The sequence below is a fragment of the Myotis davidii genome, unplaced genomic scaffold (genome assembly GCF_000327345.1).
Source record: "Myotis davidii unplaced genomic scaffold, ASM32734v1 scaffold238, whole genome shotgun sequence".
Classification (NCBI taxonomy): domain Eukaryota; kingdom Metazoa; phylum Chordata; class Mammalia; order Chiroptera; family Vespertilionidae; genus Myotis; species Myotis davidii.
In genome coordinates this window covers 4,858,705-4,874,460 of record NW_006293779.1, presented here as the reverse complement: position 1 = coordinate 4,874,460, position 15,756 = coordinate 4,858,705, and the positions used below count along the sequence as shown (strand labels likewise).

The window sequence follows — 15,756 nt, the reverse complement described above, 5'->3', positions numbered from 1 at the left end:
CAACCTGTGCCTGGAGCACCCGTCGGTGTCTCGCTTCCACGCCGTGCTGCAGCACGGGGGCGGCCCCGACGCGCCCTCGGACGGCCACGGGCCCGGCTTCTACCTCTACGACCTGGGGAGCACCCACGGCACCTTCCTTAACAAAGCCCGCATCCCGCCCCGCACCTACTGCCGGGTCCACGTCGGGCACGTCCTTCGCTTCGGCTGCAGCACCCGGCTCTTCCTCCTGCAGGTAAGAAGGAAACCCAGGATGGAAAGCCCCGGAGCGCAGCGGGCTGGGTCCCCGAGCTCCTGTAGTCTTCGCCCAGGAAGGCGATTCCCCCACTCGGCGTTTGCAAAGGTGGAGGGAGCTGGCCCCTCGTCTCCAGACCGCAGAGCGCACGGCCGTCTCCCTGGAGGGGGCGTCAGCGACCCTGGACTCTAAATAAAACGCATCCCTTCGCTTGGTTCACCAGGGACCAGAGGAGGACCGAGAGGCCGAGTCCGAGTTGACAGTCACGCAGTTGAAGGAATTGCGCAAGAAGCAGCAAATGATGTTGGAGAAGAAGATGCTAGGGGAAGACTCAGATGAAGACGAGGAGATGGATGCCATTGAAAGCAAGAGAAATACTGCTGGTCAAGATGACGAAATGGGCTGCACCTGGGGAATGGGTAAGCCATCAAACTCGCTACGGAGGTTAATACTTAAAAGTCATTACTACACTCAGACCTTTTTTATCAAGCAAGTTTTCATGATAGATGGGACAAATACAATTTTCACACGAGGCTACCAAAACCCAGCGAGATGCGTTTACTTTTCTGCAGTAAAACAATTGAATTATGGACACTATGGGTTTCTTTTCATTTGTTTTACCAGTTCACTCCCTTGTTGGAAATTCTTCCTTAGCATACAATTAGTTTGGTGTTTTTACCATTTAAAAATATTTTTTCATTATTGACTTTGATTATCACTGAAAGGGCAGGAACTACATTTAAACACATAAATGGATAATTATTCAATATAGGATAGGACCTTGAATATTTTGTGCGTTGTGTAAATATCCAGAAGTGTGAAATATCTTATCAGAGAGAGCTGGACCCTTTGCCAGAGGAGCTAGGAATATGAAAAGATAGAAAAGGCCTTAATATGCTGTTGGGAGGACAGGATAAATATGAAACTACTGTGGCAAATGCCAAATAAAATCTAGAAACCATGCTGGAGTAAGGGTTCAGAGAAGAGAGCAATCACTGGGGACTTAGCCCTGCACTGTCCATGGTAGCCACTAGCCACATGTGGTTACTGGACACTCAGTGTGGCTAGTCCAAATCATCATGTGCTGTAAATGCAAAAAACGCACTGGATATCAAAGACTTAGTATGAAAAAAGAATGTAAACTATCTCATTGAGAATATTTTTACATTGATAACATGATAGTAATTTCACCTGTTTCTCTTTTTTTTAAAATATATTTTATTGATTTTTTACAGAGAGGAAGGGAGAGAGATAGAGAGTTAGAAACATCGATGAGAGAGAAACATCGATCAGCTGCCTCCTGCACACATCCTACTGGGGATGTGCCCGCAACCCAGGTACATACCCTTGACCGGAATCGAACCTGGGACCTTTCAGTCCGCAGACCGACGCTCTATCCACTGAGCCAAACCGGTTTCGGCTGTTTCTCTCTTTTTTAAAAATATACTTTTATTGATTTCAGAGAGGAAGGGAGAGGGAGAGAGATAGAAACATCAATGATGAGACAGAATCATCAATTGGCTGCCTCCTGCACGGATGTGCCCTGACCGGGAGTCGAACCTGAGACCTCCTGTTTCCTATGTCTATGCTCAGCCACTGAGCCATGCCAGCTGGGTTATGTCCCTTTTGTAATATGGCTACTACAAATGTTAGATTTACACATGGCTTTTATTATGTTTCTGTTGGGCAGCACTGACTTAGATCTTTGGGAAAGTTTATAAGCAGAAGAGTTTTGAGTAATGACTTGAAGGAAAGAAAAAGTATCCCTTAGGAAGCTGAGCATTGAGAGTGGTGTTCAGGGCAGGGTTTGATGATTTTAAGGGAATAATGAATAGACCACACTATTTGACAGATATGAGAAGTATTAGGAAATTATATTGGAGGCAAAGTATGAGACCTGGAGCTTAGATTTTTTTTTTTTCATAGAAAATGTGGTAGGTAATTTTGCTTTTAAAACATACTGATGGGGTGGGGGAGGGGAAGGGCCACAAAAACAAGTTGTAACTTGTCACACAATTTAGAAAATCTGAAGATGTCAACACCGGTGGTTTTTTTGGTTGTTTGCCCCCACCTCCTCTTTTCATCACCGATAACTGTATCTTTATGAAGAAAGGAAAGTGGGTGTCATTCAGATGGTCTCTTTTTATATCTGATTGTCTTTTCTTTCTCTCCCATGTTCTGTAGGAGAAGATGCTGTAGAAGATGAGGCTGAAGAGAATCCCATTGTTTTAGAGTTTCAGCAGTAAAGGGAGGCCTTTTATATAAAGGATCCAAAAAAGGCTCTCCAAGGTTTTTTTGACCGAGAAGGTATGTAAACAGATTCTGACCCTCCTGGTAGAATGTGTCCATAGCAGTGTCGTTTTCTAGATCTTTAGGTATTTAGAATGCCATATTTTATCTGCTGTCTTCTTTGTTCAGTACTTGCCCTTGTGGTCAGTTGTGTCACATTTATTTTGAAAATAGTAGAGTTCTTATTAGTCTTTCTCAGCTTGAAAAAATGGAAGTTCTTTTTTTCTGACTTGCCTCATTCTTCTCAAAAGATCCTACATTTTGATGGCAGGAGATTGAGCCAGCTTGTAATTTTTTTCTTTGTAATTCACCTGATCTTTTGTAATTCTTGGCATGGATTTTGATTTTATAGGATTTAAAAAATAATTCCACAGAGGATTGTTGCATTAGAGATTTGTTGAAGAATATCTAAGTGTATGTATGCATAGATGTATATGTGTGTGTGTGAGTGCAAAATTTGTGCACTGGAGGGGGGGCGGGGGGGCGGGTCCCTTAGCCTGGCCTGCAGTGACACTAACGTCCCTCGCCCTGGCCTCCGGCCCAAGGACCCTCCCCTCCCCTCCCTCCGCATGGCTGGGGCGATGCAGTCAGCGTCCCGCCCTGGCCACTATGGGCACCACCATCTTTGTTGCGGAGTGGTAGTTAATTTACATATTACTCTTTTTTTAGATAGGATATGAATTGGTTACATTCTGTGCTTACTATTTATACTTCTAATTTATACTTCTAGAAACCAGGCAATGGTGACAATTTAACAACTTAAGTCTCCAACTTATACAAAAAAGTGAAAGCTATTATGTAGTGGACAAAGCTATGTATGGAGAGTTGATTGTTTTTTTTAAAAAATATATTTTATTGATTTTTTTACAGAGAGGAAGGGAGAGGGATAGAGAGTTAGAAACATTGATCAGCTGCCTCCTGCACACCTCCTATTGGGGATGTGCCCACAACCAAGGTACATGCCCTTGACTGGAATTGAACCTGGGACTCTTTAGTCCGCAGGCCGATGCTCTATCCATTGAGCAAACCAGTCAGGGTAAGAGTTGATTGTTTTGATTTGAGTTTGCTTCTTTTGTGCTTTAAGCTCATCCTAACTTTATTATCAGACAATAGTCCCTAGGAATGAGGACTGAAATGCTTTTGAAATTTAGTTTTCAGTGTGGTAGGGGAACTTGATATTCTTATTTAACTTTTGTTCTCTTTTCCCTTTGTATCAACTAGTAATTTTCAGATCCTGTTAAAATTGTCTTGTCTTCCTTTCTCCCAAAGGAGAAGAATTAGAATATGAATTTGATGAGCAGGGACATAGCACCTGGCTCTGCAGGGTGAGGTATGTTCTCTTCTCATTAATGTCTATTTCTGGAAAGTGGACAATTTCAGGTGTAATTTATGGTTATAGATAACAATTCAAAGAGTAACTTTAGTTTTAATTTTAGGCTACTCCTGATTTGGGGTCTTGATAGTTTAGTAACACTTATATTATTGAGGGGTGGGGTGGAATGGGTAAGAGCTGGAAAGAAAAGATTCGAAATCTAACCTTGGCAAGATAGAACAAAATGAACCGAGAGTTTGAAAAGCCATCTTAAAAAACATGACTATTACCATAAAATATTAATTATTTTGTGTGAGGATTGGAGCTTAGTGCTGTGCTATAATTTCCTCTAAACCAATGCAGATTACCCGTGGATGATTCAACTGGAAAACAGCTGGTGGCTGAGGCCATTCACTTAGGAAAGAAAAAAGAAGCAATGATCCAGTGCTCGCTGGAAGCTTGTCGAATCCTTGATACTTTGGGATTGCTGCGGCAGGAGGCAGGTGAGAGGAACACTTTTTTCTTAACCAGTTAACAGCCACGATATTTTGAATTTAATTTTAAAAAGTCTGCTGCTTGCCTCTATAGATGCTTATGGTGTGCAAATGGTTAAAAAAAAAGGAAAGAAAGAAAACGAAAGAGGGAAGGGAATTTTAACATAAAAGATAAACCTTTTTTTAGGGGGAAAATGTAAATTACAGATTTCAATGAAGTGAGAAGAAAAAATTCTCTCTCTCAAACCTTAAGGTAGCCATTGTTTATGTTCTTTCAGACATGTTCTCTGCATACAGATGTGTGTTTTGAACTGGATCCTTTAACAAAAAACAAACACTTGAACACAAATGCAGTTAAATTATTTATATTCTTTTGTGTTTTATTTTTTTTAACATAAGAATGTATCGTGGAAATTATCCACATCATTACATTGCTTATCTCATTTTAAAAACTGGCACCTGGCCAAGTGGCTCAGTTGGTTGGAGCATCATCCTGGGCACCAAAAAGCTTGCGGGTTTGATCCCCAGTTGGGATGCATAGGAGAGGCAACTGACCGATGTTTCTCTCTGTCTCTATCTCTCCCTTCCTCTCTCTCTGGGGTTGGAATTTCTGTTTCTTGATTCTCATATGCTCAGATTTTTTGGCTTACTCCTTCGTTTTAGTGGGACACATCCTTCCGTGGTTTCGGCAGGTTAAAAAGGTACAGCAGTCGAGGGCATGGATGATGATAGTCTTCAATGGATTTCACATCTTTTCATTTTTCTTGGTTTGCTCTCTTGTTTTGGTGGACATCTCCTAGTGGATTCCTGAAAAAAGAAAAGATATGTGGCAAGTAAACTATTAAACCCTTCATTCTGAAAATATAATTATTCTAGCTTTACTCTTAGTGAGTAGTTTGGTCAAAGAGTTTTCTACAGGAAAGGGGGTACTTCTAAATTTTAACATAACAAGGGGAGTAAGATGGTATAGAGTAGACAAAAAACTAATAGTTACCATAGTCCCCTGTTGATGGGCTTTCCATTTTCAGTTAGAAATAATGATGCTTGATTTCATAGTATAAATTCCTAGAAGTGGAATTGTTGGATCAATATATTTATTGATTTCAGAGAGGGAGAGTTTATTGATGTGAGAGAGGAAGGGAGAGAGAGAAACATCAAAGATAAGAGAGAATCATTGAGTGGCTGCCTCCCTCTGCATGCCCCCTACTGGGGATTAAGCCTGCAACATGAGCCATGTGCCCTTGACTGGAATCAAACCCGGGACCTTTCAGTCCGAAGGCCAACGCTCTATCTACTGAGCCAAACCGGCTAGGGCTGGATCAATATGTTTTTAATGTTGACAGATGTAAGATTGAACATGAAAAAGTTTATATCAGTATACATTCCCAGCATACTGTTTGAGAGTCCATCTCCTCATACTCTTGCCAAATTGCTTATTAACCTTTTTTGTTGTTTGTTTTGTTATTAACCTTTTTTTCATCAACATGAAAACAAAATAACTTTATATACAGGCCTGCTGTATTACAGACAAAACTTTCTTCAAACTTTTTCTGTGTAATAGAATTATACTTTTTCTTTAATCCTTTAATTTACTGTAATGATGAACATTTTGCACCCCATAAAACAATTTTACAACACCTTAAAATTTTGGGGGGGAGGGGTTCTTTTCTTAAAAATGTATCTTTATTGTTGAAAGTATTACAGATTTCCCCTTTGTTTTTTTCCCCATTGATCCCCTTCCACCCTCTACCCTCCTCTCCCAGGCCTCACCACACTATTGTCTGTGTCCCTGGCTATGCATATCTCTCTCTATAAAAGCCCAGAGACCAGAACGCTGGAACGACCAGAACGACCTGAACCACTGGTGGTTATGACGCGCACTGCGGCAGCCCAGCAGCCTGATATGGGCCCCAATTGGCCCCCTACGCCCCCTCGCCTGCCCATCTCCCAATCAACCCCCAACACCCCAATCTGGGGTGGGGCCGGGTGGCCAACCACCCGTGGCCCCTCTCCCCCACTGGCCCGGCCCAATGGGCCCCCATTGGGGTGGGCCAGCGGACCCCACCCATGCACAAATTCGTGCACTGGGCCTCTAGTCTATAATAATAGAAGCATAATATTCTAGTTAGATCGGACGTCCTTCCAGACAACCTTCTGGACGAAGCTGGGGCTGCAAGGGAAGCCCAGGTCTCAGGTGCCTGCTGGCAGCCGGAGGGAAGCCCAGGTCCCAGGTGCCAGAGGGAAGCTGGTGCTGGCAGCCAGGGGAAGGAAGGCCTACTCTTGCATGAATTTTATGCATCAGGCCTCTAGTATGCATATAAATCCCTTGGTTAATCTCCCCCTCGCCAACCCCACCCCCATCTTCCCTCTGAAATTAGTCAGTCTGTTCCATGCTTCTATGTCTCTGTATCTATTTTGTTCATCAGTTTATTTTGTTCATTAGATTGTTATTTACTTTTTAATGTTTTTTTCTACTCTAATAGGTGAGAAGGGGTATTTCATTGATTTAATTTGTATTAAATTAATTTTTAAAAGTTTAACATCTTTTTAAGTGTTTGTTGATCATTTATATTTCTTTTTAACATGAACTGCTTTTATTCTTTTTCAAATATTCTTTTGGATTATTGGCCTTTTCCTCATTTATCACTTCCCTTTTTTACTCACTGATTTTTAAGAGCCTTTTGCTTATTAAATAAATTAGCCCTTTGTTTTAATTTTTTATTGTGGTAAGATATACATAACATAAAATTGACCATTTTAAGCATTTTTAAGTGAAAAGTTCAGTGGCATTAAATATATTCACATTGTTGTACATCCATCACTACTGTTCATCTCTAGAACTTTGTCATCATCCCATATTGAATCTTTGTATCCATTAAACACTAACTTCCCTCTTGACCTCTGGTAACCACTGTTCTACTTCCTGTTTCTATGAATTTGACTATTATAGGTACCTGCTATAAGTGGAATCACGTAGTATGTGTCTTGTGTCTGGTTTTATTTCACTTAGCATAGTGTCTCCCAGGTGTAGTCCTTTGTTTTCATATATAGTTTGCCTTCTTGTTGAATCCTTGTTGAATAATTGATGGTGATTTTTTTTATTAAGTACTTTAAAAATATATATATTTTTATTGATTTCATGGAGAAAGGGAGGGTGAGAGAGAGAGAGAGAGAGAGAGAGAGAGAGAGAGAGAAACAGAAACATCAATGATGAGAGAGAATCATTGATTGGCTGCCTCTTGCACGGCCCCCACTGGGGATCGAGCCTGCAACCTGGGCATGTCCCCTTGACCCGAATCGAACCTGGGACCCTTCAGTCCACAGGCTGACACTCTATCCACTGAACCAAACCAGTTAGGGCAGGTGGTGATATTTTAAGCTGCTTACCTACTTGCCTTCTTTCTTTTTCAAAACTTATTTTATTACCATATATTTTATTTACCTTAAGTATCTCGGAAAAGGAAAGCAAAGAACTGGGAAGATGAAGACTTTTATGACAGTGATGATGACACATTTCTTGATCGGACTGGCCTGGTTGAGAAGAAACGGCTGAACCGAATGAAGAAGGCTGGGAAGATAGATGAGAAGCCAGAGACCTTTGAATCCTTGGCAAGTTTTACTTATAGAAGTAGCTGTGGTAGTTTAATATTTTAAATAAAATAATGTATTTATTTTTTTTATAATTACAAAAGCAGTAGCATTGAAATCTGGTATTGAAGTATAACATTTGTGATCTGAAAATTTGATGGCAACAAACAACTAGTCTTATGCAAGTTGGGAAAAAGTTTGGCTTGCTGCTAGAGTCTCTATCCACCTCTAGGTGAATATTGGTCTGTTAATGAACATTCTTTGGATATGATGTTACACTCCACCTCTATCCCCCCCCCCACACACACACAAAACAAAAAACAAAAAAAAGGAAAAACTTCCAAATTGGGACATTCTGAGGTGAAACTGACTTTAGCTTTCTGGCAGTCAAAAATCATGAAAGAATTTTGAGGAGTATTGTTTGATAATAGTCTTTTATTTGTTGTTGTCGATGTTTAATAGTTTTAAGCAGTGTATCCTTCATGAAATTATCATAAGGTAGCAGGTGTTTTCACTATATTAAGTGGTATTCAGAGTTTAAAACATGACCAGCATCTATCCTTCTGATTTATTATTGAAAACAAATAGCTTGAGCTTTTTCTTTTGATTAAAATAAAGTCTATGTTCTATACATTTATTCTGTTTAATTCTGAGTTCTTTAATTCAGGAACTAATTCAATTAGAATTAAATAAACAAATGAAAAATGTTAACTCTGTAAGGAACAGATTTAACCAGACTTCGAATTAATCTTCTCAAAACTTATAACAATAGTGAAAATAAGAGGAGGAAGCTACCACATTTTGAAAGAAGAAAAACATTTGCTAACCCTGTTACTTTGGGCGTCACAGGTTGCAAAGTTGAATGATGCTGAAAGGGAACTCTCTGACATTTCTGAGAGACTGAAAGCCTCAAGCAAAGGTAAGGCAATGACTCAAATACTTACTGAGTATTGACCATATGTAGTGCACTATACTAGGCTCTGGGCTACATTGGTTAATGAGAGGTACAGAATATGGAGCCTTTCTAAGGAGCTAGGAAGGACATTATACATTATTTAATGTAAATTCTCTATTTAGTAGATGAAGGGAATGAGGCTGTGATATTCCATAGCCTCCCAGTTATAACCTGTTTCCTTATTCCTAATATCAATAATGTTATTTGTCCAACTCTATGTTAGTGACTTTGGCTGCATTTTAAAAATTTGTGACAATCTTTCTAACATGCATTATCCCTTTCCTGACAGCTCTATCTGAGTCAGCATCTCAGGACTCTTTAGATGCATTTATGTCGGAAATGAAATCAGGGAGTGCATTAGATGGTGTGTCCCGGAAGAAACTTCACCTGAGAACTTTTGAACTGAGGAAAGAACAACAGAGACTTAAAGGGTTGATAAAAATTGTAAAGCCAGCAGAGATTCCAGAACTAAAAAAGTAAGTCTTAGTTATACTTGGAGTTTTATTTAAAAAAATTTTTTCTTTGTAATCATTATTCATTTATTTGTGTTTAAAATTTCTAAAATTATTTTTCAATTACAGTTGATATGCAATATTGTATTAGTTTCAGGTGTACAACATAGTCATTAGACATTCATATAATTTACAAAGTGCTCACAGTGATACATACTTGGAATCTATATAATAAAAGCCTAAGCAACCATTACGGGGCTAAACACAACATTCTTATGTAGAGATCCTATCTTATATAATAAAAGCATAATATACAAATAGACCAAACAGCGGAACGATCGGTCGCTATGATGCACACTGACCACCAGGGGGCAGACACTCAATGCAGGTGCTGTCCCCTGGTGGTCAGTGTGATCCCACAGGGGGAGCACCACTCAGCCAGAACCCGGGCTCACAGCTGGGGAGCGCAGTGGCTTTGGCAGGAGCTTCTCCTGCCTCCGCTGAAGGTGAGCAGTAAGGAGTGAGGGGTCCCAGACTGCGAGAGCCCTAGACTGCGAAAGGGATGTCTGCCTGCCAGGGTTCAGGCCTAAGCCAGCAGGCGGACATCCACCGAGGGGTCCTGGACTGCGAGAGTCCGCAGGCTGGGCTGAGGGATCCTCCTCCCCCTCCCCAGTGCACGAATTTCATGCACCAGGCCTCTAGTTTTAAATAAGTATGTTTGCATAGATAACATTTTGAATTATATTTTTATCTTTTTAGATAATTATTTTTGAATAGACATAGAATATAAGAAACATTTCAAAGCACAGAAGGCAGTCATTTCATAGAGTAACTAAAAACTCATTTAATTTGCGATCTATAGACACCTACAGATTTTTAGAGGAAACTATTAATACCTGTTTCATTGGAAGGCTCTGAATTTTATACTTCATACTTCATCTTTTAGTGCAGAGTAAACTTTTTAAAGAGCAACATGTGCAAAAGGCCCATTTCCCTAATGTGTAAAGACTAATGAATGATAAAGAGACAACCATCCACCCAAGGGAAAAATGGGCAAAGGTTGTCAACTGACAGCCACTGAAAAAGAAATACAAATAGCTCTTAATTACATAAAAAGATGCTCAACCTCACTCCTAAGAGAAATACAAATACTATAATGTAATACCATCTATGATTTTAAAACCACAGGTGAATACAGATTATTTAAATTCTTTTTTTCTAAATTAAATTTATTGGGGTGATATTAGTTAATAACATTACATAAGTTTCAAGTTTACAATTCTATTACACATGATTTGTTTATTGCATAGTGTGCTCACACAGATAGTCGTTTTAATGCCCGTATCTCTCTTTTTAAAAAAATATATTTTATTGATTTTTTACAGAGAGGAAGGGAGAGGGATAGAGAATTAGAAACATCGATGAGAGAGAAATATCAATCAGCTGCCTCCTGCACACCCCCTATTGGGGATGTGCCCACACCAAGGTACATGCCCTTGACCAGAATCGAACCTAGGACCCCTCAGTCCACAGGCTGACGCTCTATTCACTGAGCCAAACCGGTCAGGGCTAATGCCTGTGTCTCTTATTTCTAAGAACCAGTTGACAACAGTTTAATAATAATACTTTTTAAAAATGGGTAATTTCTTCCTTTAAAAGGCGAGAAAGCATAATCCCTTGAAGTTGATTCTATTGTGAACTGATTTTGGGGAGATTATTAGAAGAGATTAACCCAAATCCATTTGCAGACATCCAGAAGATTTTTGAGTAATTTGTAAATAAGATTTTGAGATTAATTTTTCCCAAAGTTGGCTAGTGTGTGTGTGTGTTTGTGTGTGTGTGTATGTGTGTGTGTGTGTGTGTGTGTGTGTGTGAGAGAGAGAGAGAGAGAGAGCGAGATCCAATCTTTTTTTTCTTCCTTTCCTTTTACAGAACTGATTGGGGTGACACTGTTTTCAGGTGCACACTTTTACAACGCATAATCTGTACACCACCCCAAGTCAAGTCTCCATCCCAGTCTTACAACTTGACAATATTTTTAAAAGATTTATTCTATGTGGTCTCAACAAATATTGAAAATGTTGAGTAGGTTGTTTTAGAAATAAGCAACTCGTAGTAAACAGAAACCAGGTAGGCATCTCCAAAAGTCGTGCTGCCTGATGGGTTCATCCGCTTACAAAGGTAGTTAACTACAGAAAGGGTTTCCCCTTTAGGTCAGTGTTGTCCGGTCAGCACCCAGTAATCACATATGATATTTAAATTACGTAAGATTCAAATTTCAGTTTCTCAGTCACCTTAGGCAATTTCATGTGCTCAAGAGGCACATGTGACTAGTGGCTACTGTATTGGACGGCACAGAAATAGAACATTCCCATCAATGCAGAAAATTCTGTATTGAACAGTGCTGCTTTAGATTGCCAGCGTTTATTCCTGTATCTCTCTCTTTTCGTACTCACCACTGAGTACAAAACGTGCACTTGATGCTGGGTGCATTGCATAGATGAATATTTACATATTGAGAGGCACCTCTTTTTAAAAAAATATATATTCTTGCTGATTTTAGAGAGGAAAGGAGAGGGAGGGAGAGAGAGAGAGAAACATCAATGATGAGAGAGAATCATTGATTGGCTGCTTCCTGCATGCCCCACATTGGGGATTGAGCCCACTGCCCTGGCATGTGCCCCAACCAGGAATCAAACTATGACCTGGTTCATAGGTCCACGCTTAACCACTGAGCCATGCTGGCCAGGCTGCTATTCTTTGGTGGGGGTGGTATGGGCCGGGGGCGCGGGGTGGGGAGAGACTATTTTTTTCTTCTACTTTCTACAATATCTTCATTTTGCCCTTCCTCAACTTTACCCTAGTGGGCTTAGCTTTTATGACGTCGTCAAGCCAATGAGAACATTGACAAACTCATCATTGTAGGGTCTCTTACTATGTTTTTGTCATTACTCACTACATAGGATATCCTGCCTCCCACCACACACACACGCACACACACACACACACTTTTTTTTTTTTTTTAATCAACTGTGCTCAGAGTTGTGTGGTTCTAAGTGTGGACTCCAGGTAAGTAAGGTACTTTGAGTCCTGTTCAGATGTTGGTGAAAATAGGGCTTTACACCATGGATCCATCTCCTGCCACTTAGTGGGGGTGGGATTATCTTACACATTGCCAGTGACCTTTGTACTGTAAGCATCACTTTATGAATATGAAACCATGTAGCATGGTGTAAATTACTAGACTAAGGTAGGAGCCGGAGCCTCTTCTTGTCCTTAATAGCTCTGTATTTGACTATCTGTCGTGTCCTTGTCCATTCAGACTCTGCTGGCCTGAAGTCCTCTTTCATATGCGGAAATTTTTGATTTGCTAAATGTTTCTTTGTCAGTGCCATTGTGTTTTTAGATAAATTCTTGGCCTCACTGGAATAGATGTGTATAATTATTCTTTCTTTCTAGGACTGAAAGTCACACTATGGATGCTGAAAACAAAGCTAAAAAGCTTACATTGCCTCTCTTTGGTGCCATGAAAGGAGGAAGCAAATTCAAATTAAAAACTGGGACAGTAGGGGTAAGTTGTGGGTCAAGGTGTTAAACTTCTAGCTTTTGAGTTATCTGAGCTAATTTTTCTCTTTTCAAAGCTCAAATGACTCATTTCATTGGATGAGTCATTTTTTTTTCATAGTAATGTGGAAAAGGGCTGTGAACTTGGTATGATCACATCTTTCCCAGGTCTTGGCTCTTGGATTTTTTCTCTTCAGTTTAGGGTTATCAAGAATTAATGAAAAAAAAAAACAAAAGAAAGAAAGAAAAAAAACCACAAAAAGAAAAAAAGAATAAAAAAGGAATTTAAAAAGAGAAAAACAAAAAGAATGAATTCTTTTATGCCAATCAGTTTGCATGTAACTGATTTATAAATTAGAATACCAATGGGCTAATATGTGATGACTATTACATTTAAGAAAGGGTCTCCTGCATTAAATGCTTCTCTCCAGGCTCAGCTAACACTTGTTAGTAGCATAGTCTATGCACCTGGCTCTGTCATGTGGTTTTTCCTTTATTTAATCCTTCCAAAACCTTGTGATGTGTGGGAATTATTACCTCTCACCGGGAGGAAACCGGGTCAGAGAGGTTACATATAAGATTACATCATTAGTAAGTAATTGGACTGGCAGTCAGATTCAGGTCTTCTGTCTGTTGAGTTTGTGATCTTTCTACTATTCTCTAATAGTTCACTCATGTATATTTTTGTTTTAGGTACATCCATCGTATTTGTAGTTTTAGCTTTTAAAGGTTTTCATCAACCCAAAGAGCTATACCTTGTGTTTTAGTGTGTTAGGGCTGCCATAACAAAATACCGCAGCCTGGGTGGCTTAAACAACACAATTTATTTTATCACAATTCCGGGGGCTAGGAGTCTAAGATCAAGGTGCCAGCAGGGTTGGTTGGTTTCCTCTGAGACCTCTTTCCTTGGCTTATAGAAGGCTGTCTTCTTGCTGCCTCTTTACATGGTCATCCCTCTGTGCATGTGCACCTCCCTTCTTATATTGGATTAGGGCTCCATCCTTATTTTTACTTAGTCACCTCTTTAAAGATCTCATCTCCAAATATAGGTACATTCTGAGGTATTGGGGATTGGGACTTCAACATATGAATCTTGGGGGTACCTAATTCAGCCAGCAGTTAGGGAAAACTGCCCTCTGGTGGCAGAGGTCTGAAGTCCTATCCGTATGTTCTGAGTGAGTATGTGGTTTCCCAATCTTAGATGGAAGCTTTTCTGTCTTGTGTGTATCAGGGGTGGGGTGGGGTGGGGTGGGGAGGAGGATACTTAGGCTTTAGTTAGAAGAAAAACCTTGACTAAAAAGCTCTTCTTAGATGATTACTGAAATAAATCCTTTGTTTAAAACATAATATACCCAACATATACTTTGGTACCTTCTCTCTATTCCTTAAGCTGTGATCTACTTTTCCTAATAATTTTATTGAAAGTTCTTGGCCTGACCTGGTGGCTCAGTTGGTTGGAGTGTTGTCCCATACACCAAAAGGTTGTAGGGGTTCAATTCCTGGTCAGGACACAAACCTAGTTTGTGGTTTTGATCCCTGGTCGGGACACATACAGGAGGCAATTGATTGATGTTTCTCTCTCACATCAGTGTCCCCACCCCCGCCCCCCCGCTCTCAAAAAAACAAAACAAAACAAAATATATATAAGAATAGTTGGCCTTATTCTTCAAGAAATGCCTTTCCGGGACCTATTTTACTTACATGTCTTATTTCCTTGAAATTGTGTTATATCTAAGATGAAAAGATTGTTTTGGAATCACTGATTTATTTCTCAGAAATGTGTGTCTGATTTACTCCCTAGAAGGTTTTGTAATGAATTAAGATCCTTTAACATCATAAGTGGGTAACAGGACAGAATTCCTGTAGCTGATACTCACCTGGAATAAATGCTTTAGTTCTTTACATGCTGTTTCCAGTGTTTCATACTTAATATTCTTGGACCTAGAAACTAACAAAAATACTCGTTAAGGGTTCATAGATGGATAAAATTTCAGGTGAAAGTCTCACTTCCAGCAAACTTCTGCAGGATTTATCAGCATATTGAGGTTAGACATGCTACACATTTAGCTTAACTCTCTGGAGAGATTAGTTTCTTTCTCACTGTGTAGAACAACTTGTTCAGGGTTCTGTTTCCCTTACAGAAGTTACCCCCCAAGCGTCCTGAACTCCCTCCAGCTCTAATGAAAATGAAGGATGAGCCTGAAGTGGAAGAGGAGGAGGAGGAAGAGGAAGAGGAAGAAGAGAAAGAAAAGGAGGATCCGGAAGAGAACGAAGTGGAGGCTGGAAGCAGTAGGCTACAGCAGAAGAGAGGGCCAGAAGAGGCAGTGCAGGAGATGAGTCCTCCCATTGATCTCACGTGTTCTAAAGAAACAAAACAGCATGGTAAGGTATTTCTTCTTCTTTTTTTAAAAAATATATTTTATTGATTTTTTACAGAGAGGAAGGGAGAGGGATAGAGAGCCAGAAACATCAAAGAGAGAGAAACATTGATCAGCTGCTTCCTACATGCTCCCCACTGGGGATGTTCCCGCAACCAAGGTACATGCCCTTGACCGGAATGGAACCCCGGACCCTTGAGTCCGCAGGCCGACGCTCTATCCACTGAGCCAAACCGGTTCTGGTAAGGTATTTCTTTATATAATGCATTTGAGTTAATTGTGGGTAGCTTTGAAAAAGCAGAGCCAGTTCTTGCCTGTGCACGTTTTGACTCTGCAATCCTTTGTGATATGTGATACAACTGATTCTGTAAACATGCTTGCTTTAACTGCCAGTCATTTCTTCTTCTTTTTTTTTTTATTGCTTAAAGTATTACAAAGGGTATTACATATGTGTCCATTTTTCCCCCCCGCCCTAGACAGTCCCCTAGCCCC

General features: G+C 40.1%; 1 protein-coding gene across 1 annotated transcript in view; it reads left to right on the top strand.

Moving 5' to 3' along the window:
• Window positions 1-15,756, top strand: part of SLC4A1AP (solute carrier family 4 (anion exchanger), member 1, adaptor protein) — a 24,203-nt gene that overhangs the window by 1,126 nt on the left and 7,321 nt on the right. Inside the window, 10 exon segments of the mRNA XM_015566427.1 lie at window positions 7-232; window positions 456-651; window positions 2,417-2,539; window positions 3,791-3,851; window positions 4,197-4,336; window positions 7,776-7,936; window positions 8,765-8,834; window positions 9,160-9,346; window positions 12,782-12,893; window positions 15,028-15,268. Coding sequence (XP_015421913.1) covers window positions 7-232; window positions 456-651; window positions 2,417-2,539; window positions 3,791-3,851; window positions 4,197-4,336; window positions 7,776-7,936; window positions 8,765-8,834; window positions 9,160-9,346; window positions 12,782-12,893; window positions 15,028-15,268 — 1,517 coding nt within the window.